Source organism: Neophocaena asiaeorientalis, unplaced genomic scaffold (assembly GCF_003031525.2).
Source record: "Neophocaena asiaeorientalis asiaeorientalis breed wild unplaced genomic scaffold, Neophocaena_asiaeorientalis_V1.1 scaffold121, whole genome shotgun sequence".
NCBI lineage: Eukaryota > Metazoa > Chordata > Mammalia > Artiodactyla > Phocoenidae > Neophocaena > Neophocaena asiaeorientalis.
The window spans coordinates 506393-531649 of record NW_020172142.1 but is presented as its reverse complement, the minus strand read 5'-3'; the positions used below and the strand labels follow the sequence as shown (position 1 = coordinate 531649).

Sequence of the window (25257 nt, the reverse complement as noted above, 5' to 3'; positions counted from 1 at the left end):
ATTGGGAGAAAGAGACAAGGAGCCCCCCATTTATAAACATTCTTCACACTTAAGTGGTGGTAGCATAAGGTCTTGCCACCCCCTCACTGTCAACCACACCTCCTCTTCCCCAACCTTTCCTGCAAAAAAAGAGTAGTATGTAAATTTTAAAAATACGATAAAATAGTACAAGAATACATGACATCAGCTACATAAATTGTGAATTTGTCCAGGGACTATAACAACCACAATTATCAAGATAGAGGAAACAAAGAGAAAAACTCATGATGTAGTTTTTCCAATAAAAATTTTGGTTGGCATTAGTAATTTGGAAAAATACAGAAAACATGAAAGAGGTGAAATTAATTTAAAACGATTACAAATTTTGCGTGAATTATCTCTGATTAAGTACCGTGAAGTTGCTTGAATCAGGTTAAGGGAATGAAAATGAACCTGAAGTATGTAGTAGGAAAATACCTTATTTTTTAGAAAATAGTGTGATGTTGAGAAGCATATAAAATCTATGATCAATAAAGACAGTTTTTTGAGAGCTCCTGAAGATTAAAGAGAAAATAAGATAAAGGAAGTAATTTGAGGGAAAATTAAAGGAAGTTACTTTGGCTTACGAGTTTATAAGGTGAATCTCATAAAAGTGGGCAAACAGAAAGTAAAATCGTTGGAATAATTCAGGCTAAGGACAGGGTGAGTGAAACAAATGCTCCTTCAGCCTAATTAATAACATGATGAAACAGTGGACAACACAAGGAACTAAATGTATCTAGAGAAGGTAATTACTTAAACTGGTTCATGAGGTTTAATCAATGTATATAAAGCTCTAAACATGTAATCACAGCCATTTAGAGTTGACTTGAATGATATGCACGGTCACTCCTTTAACAGTTCCTTTAACTTGAGTTAAAAATATAGCAGAGTTAGGCAAGCCAAGAGCAGTGCACACAGATGATGCATGGTCATTTGCACTGAGCAATGCTGAGTGTTGGTGAGGAGGGCAAAGAATCCTGAGATGCTCCAACTCAGTCAATTCCTTGGCATGATTCATGCATCTGCATGAAAACTGGCAATTTTACCAAACATTTCAGAGTGGAGCAAAGGCAGGTGCAGGTTTGATGAGAGCAAATTTGACTGTGCATCACCAGGCACAATTAGCTGTGGGAGCTTCCAGCAGTGACTGACATAGCGGACATCAAGTTGGGTGATTCATCGGTCATACAGGGGTCATGAGTCAAATGTCTGCTGGTAACTAACTGCCTTATTTCACTTTGCCCTTAGCTTTATATTTCTTTGTCCTATGCAAGTATTAGAGAACTTCTGTTTCTAAAAGATCTTCACAGTTTAATATAGCCATTTATTCCTTATCTTCAAAACAAGAAACACTTTATTGTTTGTCACATGAAGGAAATGATGAATATTTCAAAGCTATTTGAGTGGAGAAATCATTAAAAATTTGTCTCCCAAAAGTTGTGAGGTTGAAAAACTTATCTTCAGAGGGGAAGAAAAATTGAAGAGAGAGAGAGAGAGGAAAATAGAATAAGAGGAGAAGAGGAGGAGGAGGTGGGAAAGGAAAGGGAGGAGGGGGAGGAGGAGGAAGAGGAGAGGAGAGGAGAGAGGAGGAAGAGATCAGAGCGATGGCCACCACAGTCTGAGTTTGGATATTACACTTTTGGTACCCACACCAAAAAAAGGGGAATTCATTTTGAAAAGATAATTAAAAACATAAACTTATAGCTTTGCACAATGAAACTAAATTTGGAATTTAAATGAAATGAATAACTTAAGTGTGGCAACGGTTAAACATGACCTGACATATCTTTGGTCTCAGGACCTTGATATTTCCAGAAACATGCAACACTCAGCATCGTCATACCCTATGGTTGTATCAACTTAATAGCACCTTGTTGTTTTGTCACTGGCATGGTCATCCACTAACGTTCCTTACTTTCTCTGCCAAGACAAAGCAATATGAAATCGCTCCAAGTTCTCAGCAAGGCCAGAGTGTTCATCTTTTACTTTGTGTTCCCTAAAAGCCTGCTTTCCTGGCACTAGGGGGATAGGGAGGTTCAGTGGTTTGGCACTGACACCTGCTCAACAGGAACTTACAAGCAAGGTCATGGCACCTAAAGGATTAGAGGATGATGACAATGGTGATGGTGGTAATGATGATCATGACAGGCATTTACTGAGCCAGAGGGCTGGTGCCAGATTTCATGCCTTTATCCACCCTGCCCTACGATGCTGTGATACTTAATCTCGACTGGAATATTTCGACGATTTATATTTCAAACGTTGGCATAAAGGTACTAGAGTTACTGTGGTTATAGATGGCCATAATATTGGCTCTGTGGCTGGGCTGAAATAACAAAAATTAACATGCCATAAAATGAAATTGTTATTCTAGTCTTAAAAATAACCCATTTGAAAAACATAACCTGGAGATGCTTGCTTAATTAAGGTCCACTTTTGGCGAGAGGTATGGTTACCATGTCTGAGTAATCTACGTCCTCTCCAAACTCTAGTCACTGATGCCTGTGACCCCATTGACTGGCTCCTGGTTCAACAAGCCTTTCTCAAAGTGGTTCAAGGGATGCATATAGGTGTTTCAAAGGAAGGACTTTATGGTCAAAGCCCCTAAAATAAAGAACATTAAACAGATTTCTTTATTGCAGGACTTCTCAGGGTCTTTAATGTGCTAAGATGTATCTCAATTTTCCTAGAAAGAGTATATGGGTTTCTCAAGTTTATTTGTTCTTAGAGCATCTTGTTGGACTTGGCGTCCATGACATATACTTTAGGGGACTAAGGTTAGACAGTAACAGATAGTATTTCTTGTTCTCTGAGAGCAGAGAGCCATGACCACTTCTAGAAGTTCTACCTCTCCTGTGCTATGGGGGTTGTACAAGGGCTTTGAGAAGGAAGATCAACCTCCCCGGCCTGATCTTGGATTCTGGGCCAGAGCTAGGTCCCCCCTTGGCCATCCCACTGTGCCTGCTGCCACTGGTTGTATACTACAACATATTTGGGGTTGCCGGAGTTATAAGGCAGAAGAAAAAGGGAAGTTGAGACTATTCCTCCATTGGCTCTGTGGCTGGGAATTATGGGGTACCCCAGGTGGTCTCTGTCATTTAGGAAAGATAAGAATGAGGAAGGTCCTTAGATGGGGGTGGGAGGGTGAGGGAGCCGACTCACCCCTCCCACTCACAACCCTGCATAAATCCACAAGGTGGCCCTGGTGGGCCCCTACCATTCACACCACAGGTCTGAAAATGGTCATACTTGTTGTTCACTGTTGATCCCTAGATCCATTTTCCATTCTGTTCTGCTCTCCTCTGTTCTCTGTGACGCTAACCTATACAAACTTTACCACCAAGGCTCCCTTGCTGGTTGGGATGGGTTTGGCCAATGGGAAGCACCAGCAGGAGATCAAAGGCAGGAGGAGAAAGAAGAGCCTTTTTTCCCCTGCTTTTTCCCTTCCTGGATTCCATGGTGACAGCTCCCGCTAGGGGGTGCTCTTCCAGGTTCCAGTTCTCCCTGGGCTATACTGCCTGCGGGTGGTGACCACTTCCTCCTACTGCTACTCTGTGGGCACGACAGCACCCATTATCCTTGCCCACACCTGAGTCAATACTCCCTGAAACTTTCCTCTCCCAGACAGACCCCTAACAGGTACAGTAGAACCCTGTGCTTCAGAGCTCCCCAGGCATTCAGTCCGAGAAACTGAGTCCCCACTGTGCATTCAGGGGAGGCTGGCATTGGTCAGAGGTTTCTCCCACCCTTAGGGGAGACAGAGCTGATTTCACAGCCAGGCAGCAGGTGAGAAGTGTCAAAGCTAAGACACTAAGGAAATTCTAAAATCCCCATGCCCTACCCTAATTAAGTGGATTAACAAGGCAGTTTATGAAAACAGGAGATTAGACATATGAATGTGATATTTTTTGTTTTATCTTATGTAGCTCTGAAATCTTCATAAGACTTCTTAAAGATGAATATTCTCTTGCAAATGAGGATGTTCTCTTTTATCTCAGCGGCTTGGTCTGCAGAAGCCAGTGTTCAGAGGGCAGACTAAGTGTTGCCATTTCTATTTCTGCCATTCCCTGGGCTCCTCAGCACAAAGGAGAAAGGCAGAGGAGCAGGCGCGCTCTTCAGAACATAGACAAAAGCCCTGGTTTAATTAAATCAGCTGCACCCAGAGGCCAGTTTAAGAATCAGCCCTGCCCTTCTCCTGCTGCTCAGCTGAATTCCATCCTGGAAACAACAGAGCAAGCAACCTGCCCATGGCTCTGTGATCTGGTGAACTAAAGAGATTAAAAAAAAAAAAAGTCATCCCTTCTGTGACTCAAAGACCCACAGAATTCAAAGGAACAAAGATGGAATCTCTTCGGAGGTGAAATTTGAAAAGCTGGTTGGGGTCGGGAAGGAGGTGGAAGTAGGCAGTTAACTCTATGAGAACAGGAGAGGCATCTTAGAGGGGCTGGACAGGGAGCAGGAAGTTGTAATCCCCAGCTTTTCCACTGCTGGTGTTTCTGACGTCTTGAGTCAGTGGCTAAGTAGATGTGTTTCGCACTCAAAGTGTTAATGAACCCACAAAAAGAAACATGATGTACAATAAAAGGATCTTACAAAATGAAAACTCTGCCAAGGCCATTGTATTTTTCTATAAACTCCTTAGAGGGGAAAAAAAGGCATGCTGTCTTTGCTTTCAGTGTGCTGACCTTTGTCATTTAAATCTAGATTATTTCATGCATTGTAAGTTTTTTTGATACCATACTTCGTAAAAAGAAAAAAATGCCTCCCTTTCCTGGTGAACCATATCTTTATTTTAGTCTTTTCAATTCTGTGTGTGCAGGATTAGGGCCATTTTAGGACTATCAGCACCTGAAAGAATTGTATTATAGGCATTTTTAAAGAACAGAGACCTGCACATTAGAAGTAAAACATTTCTTTTAAAATAGGATTTTATTCATCTGATGTAATCATATATCAGATAAACATTCCTTGCACACCTCCTCTGTGTCAGGCTCAGGGCCAAGGGCTAGGGCTATAGACAGGAAAGGCAGCAGGTCCTGTTCTATAGGAATTTATATATCCGGTTTCCAACTTGGGCAAGACCGTGCCCTACTCTTCCCCCATGCTCCCGCTAATATTTGGCAATGTCTTGAGACATTTTTGATTGTCAAATCTAGGAGGGTGCAGCTTCTAGCATCTAGTGGGTAGAGACAAGGGATGCTGCTAAACATCCTACAACGTACAGGACAGGCCCCGCAACAAAGAATTATCTAACCCAAAATGTCAATGGTGCTGATCTAATAGGAGGTATATGAGTGAACAGAAAGGGCAACAAAGTGAGGCAGACATATGCTTAGGTTTTATGGGAATCCAAAGGGAGAGAGTCTTCTACTTTCAAAGTGAAACTAATATTGGCATTTTTTTTTTTTTTTTTTTAACTTTGGTTCTTTTTTTTTTTTTTTTTTCTAATAGGAGGTATATGAGTGAACAGAAAGGGCAACAAAGTGAGGCAGACATATGCTTAGGTTTTATGGGAATCCAAAGGGAGAGAGTCTTCTACTTTCAAAGTGAAACAAATATTTGCATTTTTTTTTTTTTTTTTTTTTTTACCTTGAGTCATTTTGATTTGTTGTTGTTTCAACTTCTGGCAAAAAATCTCTCTGATAATATTTCTCGGTTTCTGAGAAAACCATTCATTAGACCATCTCCAAATTAGGGTTGATTCTACTGGGTCTGGAAAGATGGAATCACCTGACTGGATTTGACATCGGGACGATGCCAACTGGTGATGGTAACGATGGCCTGAGTGGCTAATGTCCAGATTTCTCTGTGTCACCCCTGGTTTGCATTGTTCGAAAATTCTCATCGGACCTTTACTGAAGTCTTAAAAATGATTGTAGGTGTTTATATGTAAGAATCTATTACATTCTTTCTTTCCTCACCAGTTGGAAGGACAGAAAAACCATTACGAGCAGACATATCTGTGAAGCAGGGCAGAGCAATTCGGTAGTAACCTAAGTTCTGTTGGCAACCACTGTTATTCTCTGTAGTGGCACTGGCAATGCTCCACCTGGATCCCCACAGATCCCTTATATAGTTTCTGCATACTCCCCTCCCCGCTCCCAAGCTGCAGTGTGCCTTTGTTTCCAACAGCTCAGATCTATGCAAAAACGGCATTTGAGCTACTGTAGACACTTCGCCTGCATTCAGAGAGACTGAGGTGCCCACTGGCTGTAGGAAGGGCCAGTTCCTTTGCCTTAGGTCAGGACAACTCTGAGATGCAACTTACACCATGGAGTTGCCTGCAGGATTGGGCTGAAGCTACTTTTTGTCTAAGATCATAGCTTTGCTTGACTTCTTCCCTCTCCCCACTCCCTTACCAGTCTCCCCTGGGAGCATTTCCCTAATAAACCACTTGCACAGAAATCTTCATCTTGGGGTCTGCTTCTGGGACACCCAGTCTAAGACCCTTCTGAGAATATATTTGCTATGGTGGTAGTATATTTGTGTCCTTGCCCTCTTTGTGAAGAGTTACAACATCATCAGCTTCTCCTTTGGACATGTGTGCCCTAGACAGAGCACATCCACACTGTCTTACATTTTCTTCCAGGGAAGTCAGCTGCTCATCCAGTCTCACTTGGTCTGTTCCAAGAGGAAACGTCCCTTTCTCTCTGTCAGGAGGGACAGTTGGGAACTCCCAGGGCCCTGTAGACTCTGCTATCAACTCCTCCGTGGCGTTGATGACTTTCAGGACTTCTGTGGAGATGTTGCAGAGAGAAACAGCAGAATACTTCTGTTTGGTCCAATAACAGAAGGGGACAGAAGACAAGAACAACATTAACAATGACATGGAAGTTCTACATTATCATGGTGCTCATCATGAGATCGATTCTGTTTCATAACACACACAAACATCAATGTGCCAAAGGAATGAGACACTAAAAAAATCTACGCAGTCTGAGGGGACCGAGAGGAGGCCTGATGTAACTTGGCTTAGCTTCTGTGACTCACAATGAATTACTTCAGATTTTTAGGGAGAGAGGAAGGAGAGCTCAGGTGGAAGCCACTAGGTCCTCTGCCCACTGCTGATAGTTTCATATTCATTACCTCGTTTGCTGGATGATATTCTCTTTCCTCAACAGAGCTTCAGTCACAGACTCTGTCAAACAATATTCACGATGTGGTCCAATGGGTAGCTTTGTGGATGAAGAGTTAGGAGACCTGGGCTCTAGATCTAGCTGTCATTTCATCTAGATATGGGACCTTGGCCAGGCTACTTCCCATTTCTGGAACTCAGTTCTGTCATCTGTACATTGAGAGGATTGGAAAGAGTTTCTCTGCAGTCTCTGGTAGCTACTGTGTTGTTAGCTCACCCACATCTATTCTCAAGCCCATTCTTCCTTATCTTCCCCCACCATTAAGGCTGAACAGAAAATACGCTGCATTTCCCAGCCTCTCCTGCAGCCAGGGGCAGTCATGTGACATCGTTCTGACCAGTGAGCCTGAAGGGAATGTCTATTGAGGGGTTTCTAGCAAAGCTTTTGTTTTCCTAATCAGGTGAATAGATGCAGCTGATGCTCTCCTGCCCCCACTTCTCTCTGCCTTGATCACAGGTCTGTGGTTAGGAAGCCAACAAGAGTGAGGATGATACCAAAATGCTGGGTCAGGTGGGTCAGAAAGACTGAAAGAGCCTGAGCCCACATAGCACTGGATCAGCTGAACTGCCTCTGAACACCTTGATACATGTGTGCAAAATAAGTCCCTACCTGTTGGAGCCCCTACTGGCTGGATTTTCTGTTATTTGTGGTTGAATATATTTCTGATACAAGTCACTTCTAGTTTTTATATTCATGGCTCAAAATTACAGTCAGTCCAGATCTGGGCCAAGGTCTTTAATGGAGCAGAGGTACTTCAGCCACAAAGAATTATCTGCATCTTTGAGTTCATCTGAACATATAGCACCAAGAAGTAAGCAGGAGGTCAATGTTGCTTGGCACCATTGGTGTCCATCTACAATCAATTTTACTTAGCCCATCACCTGGTTTGTAAACTGGAAGTCAAATATTTATTGCCCATGGGCATTTTTTTAACCAGTAAAGTGTTTCAAGAAAGCCTGGAATTTGAATGCCTTTGGTACCTCCCAAGGTATCTATCTGATTCATATATTCTGGCCAAAATATATTAATAATAGCTCTGACTTGGTTTGCAAAGTTTGTTTCCTCAAGTAAATTCTACTGCAGGTTTTATCTCACTAGAGGAAGTTTTCAGTGGCCATGCAACTTCACTATGGAATCAGAGTGTCTAAGTGACGAGTCTGTGGCTGAGTCCACAGTCTAGAAGCTGGCTCTGGGCTCTGGTACATGGTCTCATCCTAGGGTCTCATCCTGGCACCTGTCAGTCATCCTAGGGTTAGGGCACATGTGCTCAGAGGGCTCCTCTGCAGCCTGTCAGTTTCACAATAGCTGCTTGACTCACCCAAGAGTTATGCTTCTTTTGGTTCAAGGGAGTTTGCTACATACCAGAAAAATGGGTCTGGGTTATCAGGAAAATAAGATGGAAGAAGGTGACGCAGACTCACCAGAATAAGGGAAGTGTCCGAGGGAGGGCCAAGCCAGCTCTTTACCTTAGGAAAAACTTGCAGAGGCTGTCCGCCATTATCTAGAATCCTGTAACTCGATGTGGCAGGTTTTGGAGATGAATTGGACTCAGAATGTTTTTGGCAAGGAATAGCTGCCACTGTTTGCTTAAGTCCATTTTAGAAAAGGCAACGTTGTATGTATGAAAGCAGGTTTGGTACCCTTCTCTTCGTAAATAAAGCTTGTATTTAGAAAGCTTGCCCTTTGTTTGATAGAAGAGGTGCCTTTGTACATCATTTGACAAAGGGATTCAGGAAAAACGGTTAGACCACAGCACGATGGGAGGGCAAATGTTAACATTTACACACATCTCCAGTTGGTCCAGGGTCATTAAGGGGCCAATGTTATTAATGGGAAGGACTTCAGAGGTGCTTAAACAGAAAGAGTTATCTGTGTCTTGACTCCAACTGAACATATAATATCAAAGCAATAAGCTGGACATCAATGTTGCTTGGCAGTCATTGTTCCTTTCCGTCCAGAAATAGCCTTGTTTATTCAATCATAGGAGTTGCCAGCTGGAAGCCAAATATTGCCTAGAGGCATGCTTTTTTGACAAGAATGCCTTCTGTGAGATAAGCACTTCCCAGTTCTCTGCAGTCCCCACCAGTCATTCTATTGCATACATATCTTATTGGGGGCCTGTGGTGCGCAGGCTCTGCTCCAGGTGCTGGGATAAGCAGTGAACAGTGGATGGAGTCCCTGCCCTCAGAGTGTGCCTTTAGCTCTACCCCAGCCACTTGACACGGTGACACACTTTCCTGACCCCTGAAGGTATTTGCACTTGTCATTAAGTGAGAGTAAGCAGTCCCCAGCAGCTGGTCTGTGGAGAGCAGCACAGCTTCACTTGGGAGGTCTGTGGTCCCCCTCAGAAGGGAACCAGCTTCCAGCTGGGGAAGTAACTGAAAAAAATTATATGGAAACTGGACAAGATCTTTCTGGTTGGTTGGTGTCCCAGTTCTGCCCTCCATTGTGAAACACAAACTGGAACCCACAAACACTTGCAGGGAATTAATCCCACCTCTAGGAAATCGGGTGGTTCTTGCGTGTTCTACAGGAGTATTGCGGGCTTGCTTGGATGTGAGCGCGGGAGTGGACAGGGCACCTGCTGGAAGTGAAGATAACTGGGATTTAATTAGCTGTGTGACAGGAGCAGGGCACCCAACCTCCTTGTTCCTTAGCTTACTCACTAGGCCAGTAAGCGATTAGAAGGTTTGTCACAGGGTTAACACCAACTTGTTATGTAAATGTCCTGTTCCCTGCCCAGTCTAGATTTAAAAGTAGAAAGTGCCTTCTACAATTATGTGAAATAAAGCTATATTTAGCACCAGACAGGGTTTTGTTCAGGTAAAAAGCTGGTGAGGATTCAGAGGTGCTGGCAGGGAGCCCTGTGTGTGGGAGAAATGAAAATCTACAGGAGCCTTCCTGCTTCATTGCTTACAGCTCCAGAGACCTGAGCTGAATGGCACAAACAAAGCACGATTCCAGAGCCAGAAAGAGCTCTCTATGATGGCAGCCGACGTTACTCCAGACGTTAATTATAAGATGGGTCAAATGTGACAGGTCCATGGTATCAAATAAGGGAGACGTGAAAGTGTGAAGACAATCAGCTGACAGAATAGGGGCTGTTGCAGAACAGGAAGGTTGGCCTCAAAGACACTCGTGGCCAAGGGCCCCATGGATGATGGAATGAAAATGGCCAGTGGACTCATGCAGTAACCAAATTCAACCTTCTAGTGATCAAAGAAACACAAATTAAACAAAAAATTTATTAAGTGCCGGGTACATGCATGACTCCCTTTCAAAATGCCCAGCATAGCCAGTATGGCTTCTCCAGGGTGGAGGAGGAGCTTTCAGCTGTTGATATGCCCCGGGGATGTATTTGCTCTGACACACTGACGCTCCTTCCCATCCCGACCACGCATGGTCACCACTGAGAGCCTGAGTGTCCTCCTCTAGGGTCCGGTCTGTGTCACATCCCCTTGTGGAACATCAAATCTATTATGTCAACTTTACAATCACCCGGCTGGAACCAAGAGTCCATGCTCAGGGTACAGAAGGTGATGAGAAACCTCCAGTGTTTCCTCCATCGCTCAGCAGTGAGGCAGAGAAACAAGCGTCAACCTCAACAAAGACTCAGCTTCCTGCCAGACTGTGACCAACAACAGGACCAATGCTGACCTTTAAGGAGGTGATGTACCACTCTGAGGTGGGGGCCTGCAACAGTGGCCATGTCAGTGGACCTGAGAAAGAAGACCAGGTCAGGACCCACATCAAAATCCCACCTGTATCTTTTCTCTTCTTTCTAGGGACTGCAGGGCAGAGCAGACTCCTTTACTTTTTGTCTCATTACCCACACACTTGAGCCCGAGCAATCTCTCCATCCTGTAGCCAAGCCCCTTCTCTTCCTATAAAAACATGTTGCTAGAAACGAATTCTTCCTCCATTTACTCTTCCTTATAAACTGTTTTCCAAAGACATGCAGCATGCAAAGTGTTGCCAGGGGGAGATTCTGAGTCTCTAGAATTCGAAAGAAGAAAATATTTCCATCCTAAACACTAGATATACCTGCTTATTTGCAATCCTCGCAAATTCTCCTGATAATTTTCCAGTGTCGTCATTCATTTCAAAGCTTTGTGTTGGACAAAGAAATGCAAACTCATTTCAAGCTGGAATAAGTGGGACTGCTGCTTACCAGAATGGCTCAAGCTTGTGAACATGTGAGTAGCAGGGTCTCATTAGCTGCCTGGAAAAGGCAGGAAGAGAACACAGTGGAATAACAGAGGCCTGATCCCAGACCCCTCTCTACCCTTGGGCATGTGCGTGCACATGTGTCTGCCAGTCTCAGCAGCGCCAAAATGGATTCAGTATCTGGCTGTGTGTGATGAACTGGGGCTGTGACAGAGGCCTGGGGTATCTATTTATGTGACTTGATATAAGTCTTGATATGACAGAACCTAATACAATGTGGGATAAAAGCTTTGAGGACTAAATGATGTGTCCAGGTTTCTGGGGCAGAAGAGGGAATTTCCCAGTTCCACCTCCGGGGATTGTTCTGACACCTATAATAAGACCTAAACAGATAGAAGCTGAAAGGACATTGACATTAGGGTTTTTGTGAGATTTAGAAGCAGGCAGTATGCTTTGAGGTCCATGGGTCAACCTATGAAGCAGGGAGGGCAGTGGTGAGGGGACTGCCACGTCAGCAGGGTCTTGCAAAGGGCCTCCTTACCCATTGGGCTCAGCAGGCGTGGAGCCTAGGGCCCACCATTCTTTTAGGGGGTCCATGAAAATGTCTTAATTTCTTTTAAAATCATAAGGAAAAATGAACTATTAGTTCCAGGCACATGTTTTAATATACAATATTAATCTTTATACTAACACAATTGTAAAATACGATTTTAGATGGGTTTTTGTGGAGGAAAGGGTCCACAAAGGCAAAAGTGCTTGGGCCCACAAAAGTCATAACTTGGCCCTGATCTTGCTGATCTGGAGCCTCTATGGAGAAGGCACCTGGGCAGGGCTGGTTCCTAGGGTGGATCTGGGCAGCAGCAGCAGCCTGGTGAAGGCCCTGAGCAGGCCACTATAAGAGGGCTGGTTGTGAACATGTAGGAGATCTTTCCCCTAGATTCCCCCAAATAATGGAGGGAGACAGTGGGGGTGGGTGGATGCTCCGGTCTTGTGGTTTCCTAGTGGGGACGGATGTTAAGGTGACCTCCTCATTGTACACACCAGATCATGAGGCTTGGGAAATTCAGGTTACTCTGTGTAGATTTTGGGAAGATAACTTAATCTCTCTGAGCCTCAGCTATGAAATGGAGATAACACCATCTAGCTCAAGGGGTTTGCGAGAAGATGAAATTAGTCAGCATATGCCAAGTGTCCACAGTGTTTGGGTCCAGAGCTGTCCACCTGTCCTCAAAACTCTCCCACCTGCCCTACTGGCTCAAGATGGGCACATTACTGGTGATGGCCAGTAGCTTAGACACCTTTTATTATGTACTGTGTTCTATTTTTTTTTTTCCTTTTTGGCTGTGTTGGGTCTTCGTTGCTGCATGCAGGCTTTCTCTAGTTACGGCGAGCAGGGGCTACTCTTCGTTGAGGTGCGCAGGCTTCTCATTGCGGTGGCTTCTCTTGTTGCAGAGCATGGGCTCTAGGGGGCACGGGCTTCAGTAGTTGCAGCGTGTGGGCTCCGTAGCTATGGCTAGCATGAGCTCAGTTGCTCCGCGGCATGTGGGATCTTCCTGGACCAGGGATCGAACCTGTGTCCCCTGCGTTGGCAGGTGGATTCTTAACCACTGCACCACCAGGGAAGTCCTGTACTGTGTTCTTGAAACAACTTTCCTTGACTACTTGGTGTTTTGAAGGAGGCTTTTTACTATTTTTTAACCAAAAAAAAAAAAAAAAAAAAAAGAAAGTTGAACTTTGCTGCTCCAGTTTTTTTCTCTTGCTAAGTAAGAATATTAAAAAAAAATAATGCCACCATGGTCTACTACTGTCTGGCTTCACCATAATTTCATAAAGAAGGGATACCTTAACACCAAAAATGGAAGACACAATATCAGAATACAGAATGGTTTGTCCTGAGAAATGACAGTAAACAACCTGACACTGACATTCAAGACATGCACGCATGAATGCACGCACGCAGGACCCTCCGTTTCCCAGTAGGGAGCATACTGAACCATACGTACTGATAGGCAATAAAAATAAGGTATGTCATTGCCTAGCTGGGCAACCAAACAAGCCAGGCCCTCAAACATCATCTCCTATTTCCCATCATCACTAATTTAATTCAAGCCTTCAGGAAGCATCTGCTCTATGCCCAGCACTGTACTGGGCCCTGCAGGGGATGCAGAGTGAGTAAGCCTGGGTTCCTGTCCTCAGAGAGCAGAGACAGGAGAAGGGAAGGAAGACCCAGGTAGCAGAAAACAGCTCCTACCCTGCACTGGGAGCCACAGGCTGTGGACCTGCAGAGGGGCAAGCAGGTTCCGTTAATGTGTGACCTTGGGGTCAGTCTGGAAGCACAGGAAACAGAAAGAACTTTAAGAGAGTCTTCTAAAAACATGTTGGCTCCCATGCAGGAATTACAGGCAGCGGAGAAAAGTCTTTCAATGTTCAAGTTGCATAAAATGTGTATGGGGCCTCACCTTCTCTCCTGGGATACCTTGCTCCTGAGAGAGCCCTTTAGGGAGGAAGAAAGGAAGGAAGGGAGCCAACTCAGTGTTAATGTGCGTCCTTCCTGTGCCGGGTCTGACCCCAGGCTTCTCGTGATTTCGTGTAACCCTCATCACAACCTGACGTGGTGGCTGTTTTCATCCCATCTTGAGAGATGAAGAAACTGTGGCTCAAGGAAGAAGATGCACAGCTGAGATTTGAACCCAGAGACTTTGGTCTTCAAGGTCCACACTCCTTCCCACCTGCCACATCACCTCCTCCACCTGCATAATTCCTGGGACCCAATGGGCTGCAGAAAGTGATGGAACAACAGAATCTAACTGAATAATCAGATCCATGAACAACAAATCAGCGAGAGAAGGGCCTGTAGCCTCCACAAAGTGCCATCAATCAGAGCAAGCTCGTTGATTTGTATACCAATGACCAAGTCACACAACAGAGCTTGAGATCTCCCAAGCGACCAGCTCCTGTTCTGAGCCTTACTGAGCCTACCTGAGATGGAGCCACCAAAAACAATCAGAGTGAACAAGAATGTGGCCTCTGAGAAAATCTGATCTAAGTGTGATCCAGACTTCACAGCCCGCTCATTACTTTTCTGTCCCACATTACAGATGCTGCCTTGGCTTTATGAAATGCTTCTATCAAACCGCCAGAGCAAGCAAGGAAATTTGTCCAAATGCCCTGATTTCATGTATTTTTTTTCCTTCTCAAAGGTAAGAAAAGAAACTCCATATGTCCTCCTGAATAGTTGACAGAAATCTGCTAGAAAAATTCAATGCAAATATGTTTCAGTTCTCATGAAACATAAGGCGCTCCGGCAAAGCCTCTACAACCCGTCAAAATACATTCTCCACGAACAGACTCACGTCCCCAACGACTGACTTGAAAGAAGGTGGCACAGAATTGTGGAAAGAAATTGGAGTATGAACCTAATAAATTAGCATATGTAATAAATTGAAACATGAAATGTAGTGGAGATCAGAGAATGGACCTCTAGGAATGTTTGGGTTCTTAAATCGTTTAGATTTTGATGGTCAAAGCCACCTATGAAAGAAATAAGATTTTTAAAAATTGTGATAATTGAAATGAATTTTTTAAAAAATTTATTTCATTTATTTTATTTTTGGCTGAGTTGGGTCTTTGTTGCTTCATGTGGGCTTTCTCTAGTTGCGGCGAGCAGGGGCTACTCTTCGTTGAGGTGCGCAGGCTTCTCATTGCGGTGGCTTCTCTTGTTGCGGAGCATGAGCTCTAGGGGGCATGGGCTTCAGTAGTTGCGGTGCATGGGTTCAGTAGTTGTGGCACATGGGCTCAGTTGCTCCGCAGCATGTGGGATCTTCCCAGACCAGGGATTGAGCCCGTGTCCCCTGCATTGGCAGGCGGATTCTTAACTACTGCACCACCAGGGAAGCCCAAAATGAATTTTTTTAAATGTGCTATTTGCACATTTAATTTAGTTCCAGAAATAAACCCACTGGTCTGTATGTTTCCCCATGGTCATTTTCTTTCCCTTCCTTGGTGGAGTCCCTGTTGTTTGATGTGGGCACCTGAGCAAGGCCACTGCAGGACCTGGTGATGGTGAGAGAGGAGGGGAATGCTGGGACCACTACCTTTGACCATACCTGCCCGGGCAGGTGTAGGGCAGGCAGGACTTCCTGTCCTGGCAGAGGAGGTGATCATGGTTGTCAGTCTCTTTTGCTTAGCATACTGGCTGTTCCTCAGAAAATTATTTCCTGATACTCACTGGACACACTTCCCCACTTGTTGGCGGTAACCAGGGCTCTGCCAGGGCACGTGCTCAGCTCCATAGTAGCCCAATGACACAGGAAACCACCTTCCACGTTCACTTGGAACAGAGGTGGCACATGGCAACCAGGGTGATCTTGATAAATGTAAGGTCCTCCTTGTTATGTCTCTGCTGAAACCTTTCCAGGTGCTTCCTATCTCACACAGAATAGAAGCCAAAGTTCTCTGCATGGCCCACACCGCTGGCTTGCTCTGGCCCCTCCCTCTCTCACTTCTCCAAGCGCTCTCCCCTTGGCCATGTAGCCCCAGCTACCCTAGCTCTTTAAGCCGTTCCTTGAACTTGTCAAGGTCATTTCCACCTTAAGGCCTTGCATGTTTTTCTCTGCCTGGAAAGCCCTTCCTTTAGATCTTTGCCTGACTTTTCCCTTTGTGTCTTTCGGGTTTCAGTGGAAAACAGAGTTGGTCAGAAAAGTCTGGACCATCCATGACTCATACTCCTTCCAACTCCATCCGTGAGCGTCCTGCTGAATCTCCTTAGCACTGATCACTAAGGACTTCTTCCCCTGTATGTGTTTACATACTTATCAGCTGTCGCCCCCAACAGTGGGTAAATTCCACAAGAGCAGGGACCTTTTCTCTCTGGTCCCTATTGTATTACAGCTCTTAGAATAGTTCAACAATTATTTGTAACAAGGATTGAACAAGAATTCAAACTCCAGAACTTGTGCCACTACCTCTCATGGGAAGTTGGCATCTTTTCCTTATTGTCTCCTGTACGTATTGCTGGCCCTGCAAACCTGGGGGAGCCATTCATTCCTTTGTTGGAGAGAACATTAAGGACCTTCCTCTCTTGCCACATCCCTTCCCCCAAAAGAACAAGTGCACATATGTCTCAACACACTTATTAAAAAATGATCTCTTCTCAACCAGGGGTGAGAGGTGGGTGGTAATTATGAGATCAGTTGTGAGTTAAATTAAGTATATTCTAGGGCATACTTCTGGACTATTTCATTGCATCCTTTATCAATATCTCACAAATTTAATTACTCTGCCTTTAAAACATGATTTACTATCTTAATAGATAGGTCCTCTTCATTTCTTTTATTTTTTCTAAGCATTTCTAAGTTATTCTTGACTTTATTTTATCAGGTGATTTTTTGAATCCTTTTGAAAAGTTAAAAAAAACTTCTAGTTCAGATTTTGATTTAAATTACAGTAAATGTCTACCCTCATTTTGGAAGAATTCTTCTTTACACTGTCTTTCCTACCAGCAAAACTGGTAGGTTTCTGAGAGATCTGCAGTCTTCTTGTTAAGCTTTAATTTCACATTTTTTTGTTCCTATTGTGGTTGGAATTAATTTCCATTTTTATCTCCCCACTCCTGCAGTCTGGTTTGAGATTCATCTATAAATTTTAGTTATGAAATGGGGAGTTCTAATGTAAATCCCAGAACCTATTGAGCTGTATTGCGTAATTGTGCCTAATGATATGGATTCATGAATAGACCTGCTACTACTAGACCTTTTCTTTGAATAGAATGAATTTTTATTTTGCATTTATTTGCATTCAAGGTTGCTGTATTCTTTTCTTTTTTTTTTATTGAAGTTGATTTACAATGTGATGCTAGTTTCAGGTGTACAGCAAAGCGATTCCGTTATATGTACCTATCTGTATATTCTTTTCAGTTCTTTTCCCTTATAGGTTATTATAAGATGTTGAATATAGTTCCTTGTGCTATACCATAGGTCTTTTATCTATTTTATACGTAGTAGTGTGCATAGTTGCTGTATTCTTTTACAGGCTCTTTATCTCAAGTAAATGTTTGTGATCTCTGACCTTACCCTGGGGATCCTTTATATTTCTCCACACGTTTTTCTCCCATTCTATGCAATAGCTATTTCAAACCCTCTCCACAATCCTGACACTCAAATTTCACTATCCCCTCACTTTCAGAAGGCAAACTTGCCTTCTAGTTCAGAAAGCTAGAGATGTAAGCAAGCAGGACCTTATGGGGCCTTCCCAGGACAGACCATCCCCTGCCCCCATGTCCTCTTGTTTGTAGAAAGACTTTAGCCTCTTAGGCCATCCCTGAGTTCCAAAGAATAAATTTAATAAATTTAGAAGTGAGAAAATGCAGAAGCAAAGGAAAACAGTCAAGCAAGACAAAATAATAATAGTTTAGCCATTAAACAAAGTCAAATACCTTTAGTTCCTCTCAAGGGCTATAAGAACATTCTGAGCCATATCCTTTGAGCTGTTTTGCAAATACTGAAACCCCTGCAGGTGGAAAACATTAACTGCATGCTGACCATCAGCATGTAGGCAGGCCCCAGACAGGTTGGAACCAGAAGGTTGATGATGTTGACTCCTCATTACCTCACTACCAGCCAATCAGAAGAATGTACACAAGCTGATCATGTGCCCTGCAACCCTCTCACTCACCCTACCTTTAAAAACCTTTCCGTGAAAGCCACCAGGGGTTCCGGCCTCTTGAGCATTAGCCATCCCCAATCTTGCTTGGTGCCCTGCAATAAATACTACATTTCCTTTCACCACAACCCAGTGTCAGTAGATTGGCTTTACTGTGCCCAGGCAAGCAGACCCAAGTTTGGTTGGGTAACAGAGGGGCGGAGCGGGGGAAGCATAGAACATAAAACAAACTCTCTTCATCTTCCTAAACATCAAATTTACCCACTTACTTGTATCTGGACTATTCTGTCTTTGCCATTCCAATGCCAATGCCCCATCTGTTTTCTGGAGCTCATCCCCTCCATTTCCCCAAGAGTCCCTTATTGTTGGACCCTTAGGTTGTTTCAAAGTCTTCCTAGTATAAAAATATAACACTTGATGAACTGCATTGTGATATACCCTTGGCTGCTTGTCCAGTTATTCCTTAGGACAAATGATTGAAAGCATATTTGCTGGATCAAAGGGTATGCACACTTTGATTGCTTCGAGTTACCAAGTCACCAGTGTGCTAATATGTGTTACTTTGTGGGTATTAGACTGCCTATTTCCCTGAACTCTTACCAACATTGATTATCGTTCTTTTTAACCATCCAATTTGTTAGGCAAAGTGGCATTTCATTATTTCAATTTGCATTTTTATTGCTTGTCTGAACAAACGATAAACTTTGCCCTGTTCATGGCTGTCTTCCCAGTGCCTCAATGTGCTTTTGTTGAATGGAAAAAATGATTGTACACACCATATGCCAAGTTCTGGGCTAGGTGTTGTATTGAATACAGCTGAGATACAATTAAAGTTGAATATTTTTTCATGTGCTTATTGGTCATTTACATTCTTCTTTTTTTGCTTTTTTTTTGGTCAATTGTCTGCTTATGTGGACTGCCTTTTTATCTATTAGCATTATGAGTATATTAATTCTCGAGGGCTCAGTTCATCTTTTGCCTAGAGAAGAAGATGTTCTGTTGAAGCCCTCATAATCCAGGAGAGAACCCAGAACTCTTTTCCCAGCCGTGCAGGCCCCTCCCCCAAACACACAGGACACAAGCGTGGGAATGAGTGACAACAGTGACAACAGGAGTGAAATGAAACCTCACCTGTTCAAGCGCTGTGGATAAGAGCTGTAGCTCTAAGTGGACAGCTAAAGCTTCTCTTTTTTCCTAGCGCAGCAGTTAAATAGAAAGAAGAGGCAACTTGCATTTTTATTGCTTGTCTGAACAAACGATAAACTTTGCCCTGTTCATGGCTGTCTTCCCAGTGCCTCAATGTGCTTTTGTTGAATGGAAAAAATGATTGTACACACCATATGCCAAGTTCTGGGCTAGGTGTTGTATTGAATACAGCTGAGATACAATTAAAGTTGAATATTTTTTCATGCGCTTATTGGTCATTTACATTCTTCTTTTTTTGCTTTTATTTTTGGTCAATTGTCTGCTTATGTGGACTGCCTTTTTATCTATTAGCATTATGAGTATATTAATTCTCGAGGGCTCAGTTCATCTTTTGCCTAGAGAAGAAGATGTTCTGTTGAAGCCCTCATAATCCAGGAGAGAACCCAGAACTCTTTTCCCAGCCGTGCAGGCCCCTCCCCCAAACACACAGGACACAAGCGTGGGAATGAGTGACAACAGTGACAACAGGAGTGAAATGAAACCTCACCTGTTCAAGCGCTGTGGATAAGAGCTGTAGCTCTAAGTGGACAGCTAAAGCTTCTCTTTTTTCCTAGAGCAGCAGTAGGCATAAGGCCTACTGAGATCAGTGTAGCTTGTAAGATATAAGTGGGGATTGAACCTTTAGCGCCAACTGAAGATGGAGACATGCTTCTCAAATAAGATACTTCCTGGGGTGAAAGACACTGAATCCTCATGTGGATGGTGAGTCATTTTACAAGGGTGAGACACACATGGACAATACTTGATTTTATGTTAACACTGTGATATCGACAAAAAATTTTTCACAAGCACATTAAACTGCAGAAACCCACAGCTCTGGGTTTTCTCAGGCAACAATCAATCTGTCTGCTTATCCATTGACCAGTACTGTGTTTCTATATGACTTGATGCTAGTAAATGGGGAGCAGCTGTGAGAAGATGCACAAATCTGTCTCTTATTTGAGGAGAAAGACACTTATTACTTTAGGGAAGTCTCAGTACTTTGAGGAGAATTATTCCGTGAAACTATGAATATGGGAGTTATCTGCTGGCCTGTGACTCCTTTGTGAAACTAAAACACAATGATTCAGCTACTTGTGATAATTAATAAACAAAGACACTTTGCTTTCAGGACATTGCGTGTACAAATTTGACTATAATGCAAGAATTCACTAATATGGGCCTTCAACAAACACTCATGTTCCAAAAGCTTGACACACAGGACATCTTTTGTCATATAAATAGTGTCATAAATGATACTAATATCAGGAAACAAAAACCTATTTAATGCCTTACATGTCTAGAACCATGGGATTTTGGAGCGAGCAGGGACCTTGGGGATCACTGCTTTAAGCTTGGGGAGATAGGGTTTTGTGGGAGACTCAGCCCCTGCACATAGTCTCCAAAGTCAGGCCAGGAGTTTTTGACCTTTCTTTGCGTCCTTCTCTCAGGAATGCAGCACCTGCATATCCAGGAGCAGATGGTTCTAGGAACCACTTCAGCCAGGCCTTTCTTCCATAACCATTGGCACAGCCACCTGCCCAGTGGCAGAGGGGAAGCAAGTGCTTATTCCCGGGCTTGAAGGATCCCAGGGTTAGTCAAGCTGACCATGAGGTTGACCATGAGGTTGACCATGAGGTTCAATGAAACCAAGATGACTTCAATTAAAAACATGGCCTCTAGGAATCCAGGTTTCTGGGCTGGCCCCAAGTTTTACAGGCTGGTTCTTCAGGTAGTTAAAATTCAGATGGCAGTGACCATCCTTGAATCATCATTGGGCCCCCAACACCCAGCCAAAGCGAATCAACTGTAGGGACAAGTCTGCCTACAGCGAAGGGCTGACTCCCATCAAGAAACAGCGTGTTTCTAAAATGGTTCTTCTGCTGCTGGACAAGATTGTGAGGCCCTAATACCTACATGGGTTGTCATACCAAGGACACTGAACTGCCACTGATGCCCCTGTGTCTATGGGAACATGCACATTCCTCTGCTTTGGCTCCCAGAGAGAAGAACCTGCGATAGAGGCAGGAGGAATGGTGAAGTCTGGATAAAACTCTCTGTGTAAGGGATCCTCGTGGTCAGGCAGAGGCCGTTAGCAGCCAGTTAGGCATTTGGATTTCTCCACTGCTTAGTCACAGATACTGCAGTGAGTGTTTGTGAACTGGGGACTCTGTGTGTTTTCCTGTTTGGTTACTGTCTTAGTCTGGTTTCCCCAGAAGCAGACCCTGAGACAGGGATTCGAGTGCATGGAGTTTATTTGGGAAGTGATCCCAGGAACCAGTGGAGGAGGGGGTGGGGCAAGGCAGGGAAGAGAAGGCAGCCAGATCCAGCTGGTCCTCACTGCGGGTGACCAGAGCCAAATCTGCTGGGGAACTCGGGGCATCAGTGGGTAGCACACACTCCGTGGGTCACCACCCCAGTGGAGGCAAAGGAGTGGAGTATTTATACTCTTCCCATCAGTCACTGGTTAGGGCTGCTCCTGGGGAGGGGAGTGTTATTCTCTCACTCCCAGCCTGCCTTCTGCACAGGAAGAGGAGCTCCTGCTGTGCCGGGAGTCCCCAGGCAGATGGACCTTGGGCCAGTGTGCAGTAGCACGGTAAAGAGATAAGGCAGGCACGAACAGCTTCTGGAACAGTTTCTTTAGCCCGGATCCGCTCCCCGACCATGCCGTGTGTGTGTACATGTGTGAGCGCTGGACAAACTAGTTGTGGTCGGATTACAAAGGAAGTCATAGTTACTCTGATCCCGAAGATGGGAACCTGGGAGGTTCTGACGTGGTATTTTCCCCATTACATTCTTCAGAGCATGATGAAGCACCGACCGTGGCTACAGACCTCTGGCTTGACACTGCACGTGTGGACAGGACATAGGCACTAAGCTGTTCCCTCAGTGCTAACACAGGGGCATTATTTCACGACAGTGAAGTTTCTTTTCCTTGAGGTTGTTAAAGGGGCTGTGAGGTTGTTAATATTTGCTGGGCTCTGGCTGTGTGCTACCTCTATGCTGCATAATTCAGTCCTCCCAACTCTATAAGGGGGTATGATTATCCCCATTTTACAGACACGGCCAACATGTGTTTGTCCAATCAACAATGAAGACCTAGACTGGTTTTTAGGGATCGATATAAAAACAAGCCAGACTTGGGCTTGTCGACAGGCTGGGAGCAAGTTCAAGGGCCGCAGGGCAGCTCCAGCTGCTGAGTAGAGAAAGGATTGGAGGGGCCAAGGAGGGCAGCTAGGGGGCGGGGTGTAGGAAGCAGGCAAGAAATGGCCTTGGCTTAGAACCAAAGTTCAAAGTTTGCAAACTGCATGGATGTGTTTCACAGTCAGTCTAATCCTGAAGCCTATCTCTATACCCTTCTGCTTCTAAATAATCTTCCATAGATGAACGTATATTTCTGTTTTCCTTTAATCAGAGTAGCCGATGCTTGATGGAGAGAGATATATTGATTACCTCTTTTTGTTTGCTATCTGGGTTTTTACATACACAAGTGATATCTGGTTGAGTATTTAATCCATTGATTCTTGGTCGGCAGTGGGAAGGACTTAAACTTTGAGAAACTGACACATTTGGGAGTTTGAATAAAAGCAACTCCCCTAATTTCCTGCTCAGTGAGGGCACAGGGCAGGATGGGGGCAGGATGGAGGGCTTGGCCAAGCACCCAGGATTTTCCGCCTTTCCCTGTTCACATTCTGCCCAGAAGAGCACAGTACAAACAGATGGCTGTGCCTCCAGAAGGTGAGGCCTGCAGGCTGATGAGGGGCGTGTGTGCGTGGCTCATCCCAGCCTGGCGTGCTGCTGGTACAGCATGAGCTTTTGGTGCCTTGGGACCACCAGGCAGCAAAGCCAGTAGGATGTGGAGCCACTGTAAGAAATAATGTGATATTCTTCGGTTACCATCTGGCTCTCAGCTCTAGCAGACAAATGTGACTGTAATGGGCCATCGGTTCAAGTAACAGAGAGGATCAGAGCCCATAACCATTGAAGAGGCAATGGGTCGGAGACCATATCCTGGGGAAGGGCTGCCCGTGAAGGCCAAGATCTGCTCTCCACCCACAGAAATGCTGGGGGAAAGAGATGTGCGCCATCCCCAGGCAAAGGACCTGGCAGGTTTATGAGTGAGGATTCAATGGTTACGGAGGCCGGGTTGGGAATGAATGCAAGGCAGAGTCTGAGGTGTCGGAAGGTTCAGGGCCTCAGCCATGGAGGATGGTCCCCACTTCCCTTGGGGCCTGCTCTGGACCACCTGTGGTCATTCCTGGGTTGGCCAGGCTCCTGCACAGTACCCCAGCTTGGCTGTTGAGCAGATGAAGGGGACTCATTCACCATGCACGTGGGTTACCAGCAGCCTGTTAGCTTAGATAGCCTGCTCTCAGAATAGGGAAAAAATTGATCCTAAGTACAAAGAAGTCTAGATGTTACCAGATAAGATCTTATCTGAGTTCCAGAAGAGGCAGCTTGTTGTAAAGGAAGGAGCCTGTGATTTGATGCCAAGCAGGTTTGTGATGCAGCCTCAGCTCTGAAACTTACTAGCTGTGGGCCTTGGGTAAGTACCTTTGTGACTAGATTCAGTTTCCTCATCTGCAACATGGGTCTGTGTCTGCCTCCAAGGTTTTATATTAAATGAACTAACTAACATGTGCAAAGTACCAGGCATGTAGGAGACACTGAACAAATGCTAGCTTCTTCCCCTTCCCCTGGAGGCAGCAGGGGTATCCTGACCAGGGGGCCAAGTCTAGTGTGAACGTACTTGGTGGAGCTGTAGTGGGAACCCAGGCATGTGCTGGAGGATGGTGGGCAGAAAGGCTGGGATCCCTTTCTGCCAGTGGCAGGGTCTGTTTTCTGTGCCTTCCACACAATGTCCCTTGGAACTAGGTGGCCAGCTTGGGAGAAGGAAGGGAGGATGGTGGGACTGAAGATCAGGTGGTTGGAGCTTTGGGGACCCTCAGAGCAGCAGTCCTTTTATCTGTTTAAAGCACTGGGATTCCATATAAGGTTTGTTTGAGAAAGCCTTCTGGCTAAGTCAAACAAGCCAAAATCTGAAAACTGCAGAGATAAATGATCCAGAAGGCCACTTTCAACACAAAGACTTTATACTATGAAATGAAGCATCATCATTGGCTAAAAGAGGATTGGCTAGATGTTTTCAATCCACAGGAAACATTCCTTCGGGAGAGGGTGGGGCGGGAAATAACACAGCTCTTTACCAATGAGAGACACCATGGGTACTACGTTATAGAGTCGAAATGTAAGGGCTGTCTTGATGAAGAATAGGAGATGAGAGGTCTTGGGAGACTTCCAAGGACACGCGGTGCTACTTTCCTGATTGAATAACAGCGTTAATCAAGCAGAATTTTCTTGGGCTCTCCCAAGTGCATAGGGATGGGCATTTTAGAGAGTGCTCTTTGGGGTCCCAGCACATCTCTGCACAAATGCAGAACCTTCCCCCACACCACAGCTGCAGAAACCAAGCCGTCTGCAGGTGGTTTCACAGAGCTTACCTTCTTCAGCTCTTCCTGGACACTCTGGCTGTTGTCTTCAGAGGACAGACTTTCCTTCTGGTTCTCAGACTCTGTCTTGGGCTCGGACTCCTGATCCTCCCCAGAGGAAGTTTCCTTCTCACTCATTTTCATTGCCAACTCGTACAGCCTGTTTGTCCGTTTCTCTTCTGCAGCGTCTGTGCCGGCCTGTGGGTGCCGAGCCTCATTGCAGATATCAGTCTTTGATAAATCACCGGACACCTAAATGAAAGCCAGAATGATGAGCTGAAGACTCTTCTGCTACAGTCATGTTGCTTGTTGTTCCCAATAATCCCTGAGTAAAGGACAATCAGGAAAATGAAGCTCTTACCTGATCTGCTTTCCCTATGGATGGACTTTTTATTTTTACTTCTTCAAACACATGCATCTTAACACTTTGTTAAAAATTAAGGCAGGTGAGCACCTGTACTCAGAAAAGTGACTTCAGTGTTTTTCATTTGCAAAATACTCACCGAGTGCCTACTAGGGTCAGCACTGTGCTGGTGCTGAGGATGCAAAGCTGAGCAAACCTCCGCCCGCCCCCTAGTGGAGAAGGCACTAAAACCCTG

The 25257-nt window shown here is 44.7% G+C and overlaps 1 protein-coding gene across 1 annotated transcript in view; it reads right to left on the bottom strand.

Annotated features, from left to right (window-relative positions):
- The window catches only part of MYRIP (myosin VIIA and Rab interacting protein), a 173304-nt gene that overhangs the window by 12776 nt on the left and 135271 nt on the right, over positions 1–25257 (bottom strand). The window contains exons 10-11 of the mRNA XM_024754099.1: positions 24671–24910; positions 6599–6793 (exon numbers count right to left, since the gene is read on the bottom strand). Coding sequence (XP_024609867.1) covers positions 6599–6793; positions 24671–24910 — 435 coding nt within the window. The remainder of the gene's footprint in view (positions 1–6598; positions 6794–24670; positions 24911–25257) is intronic.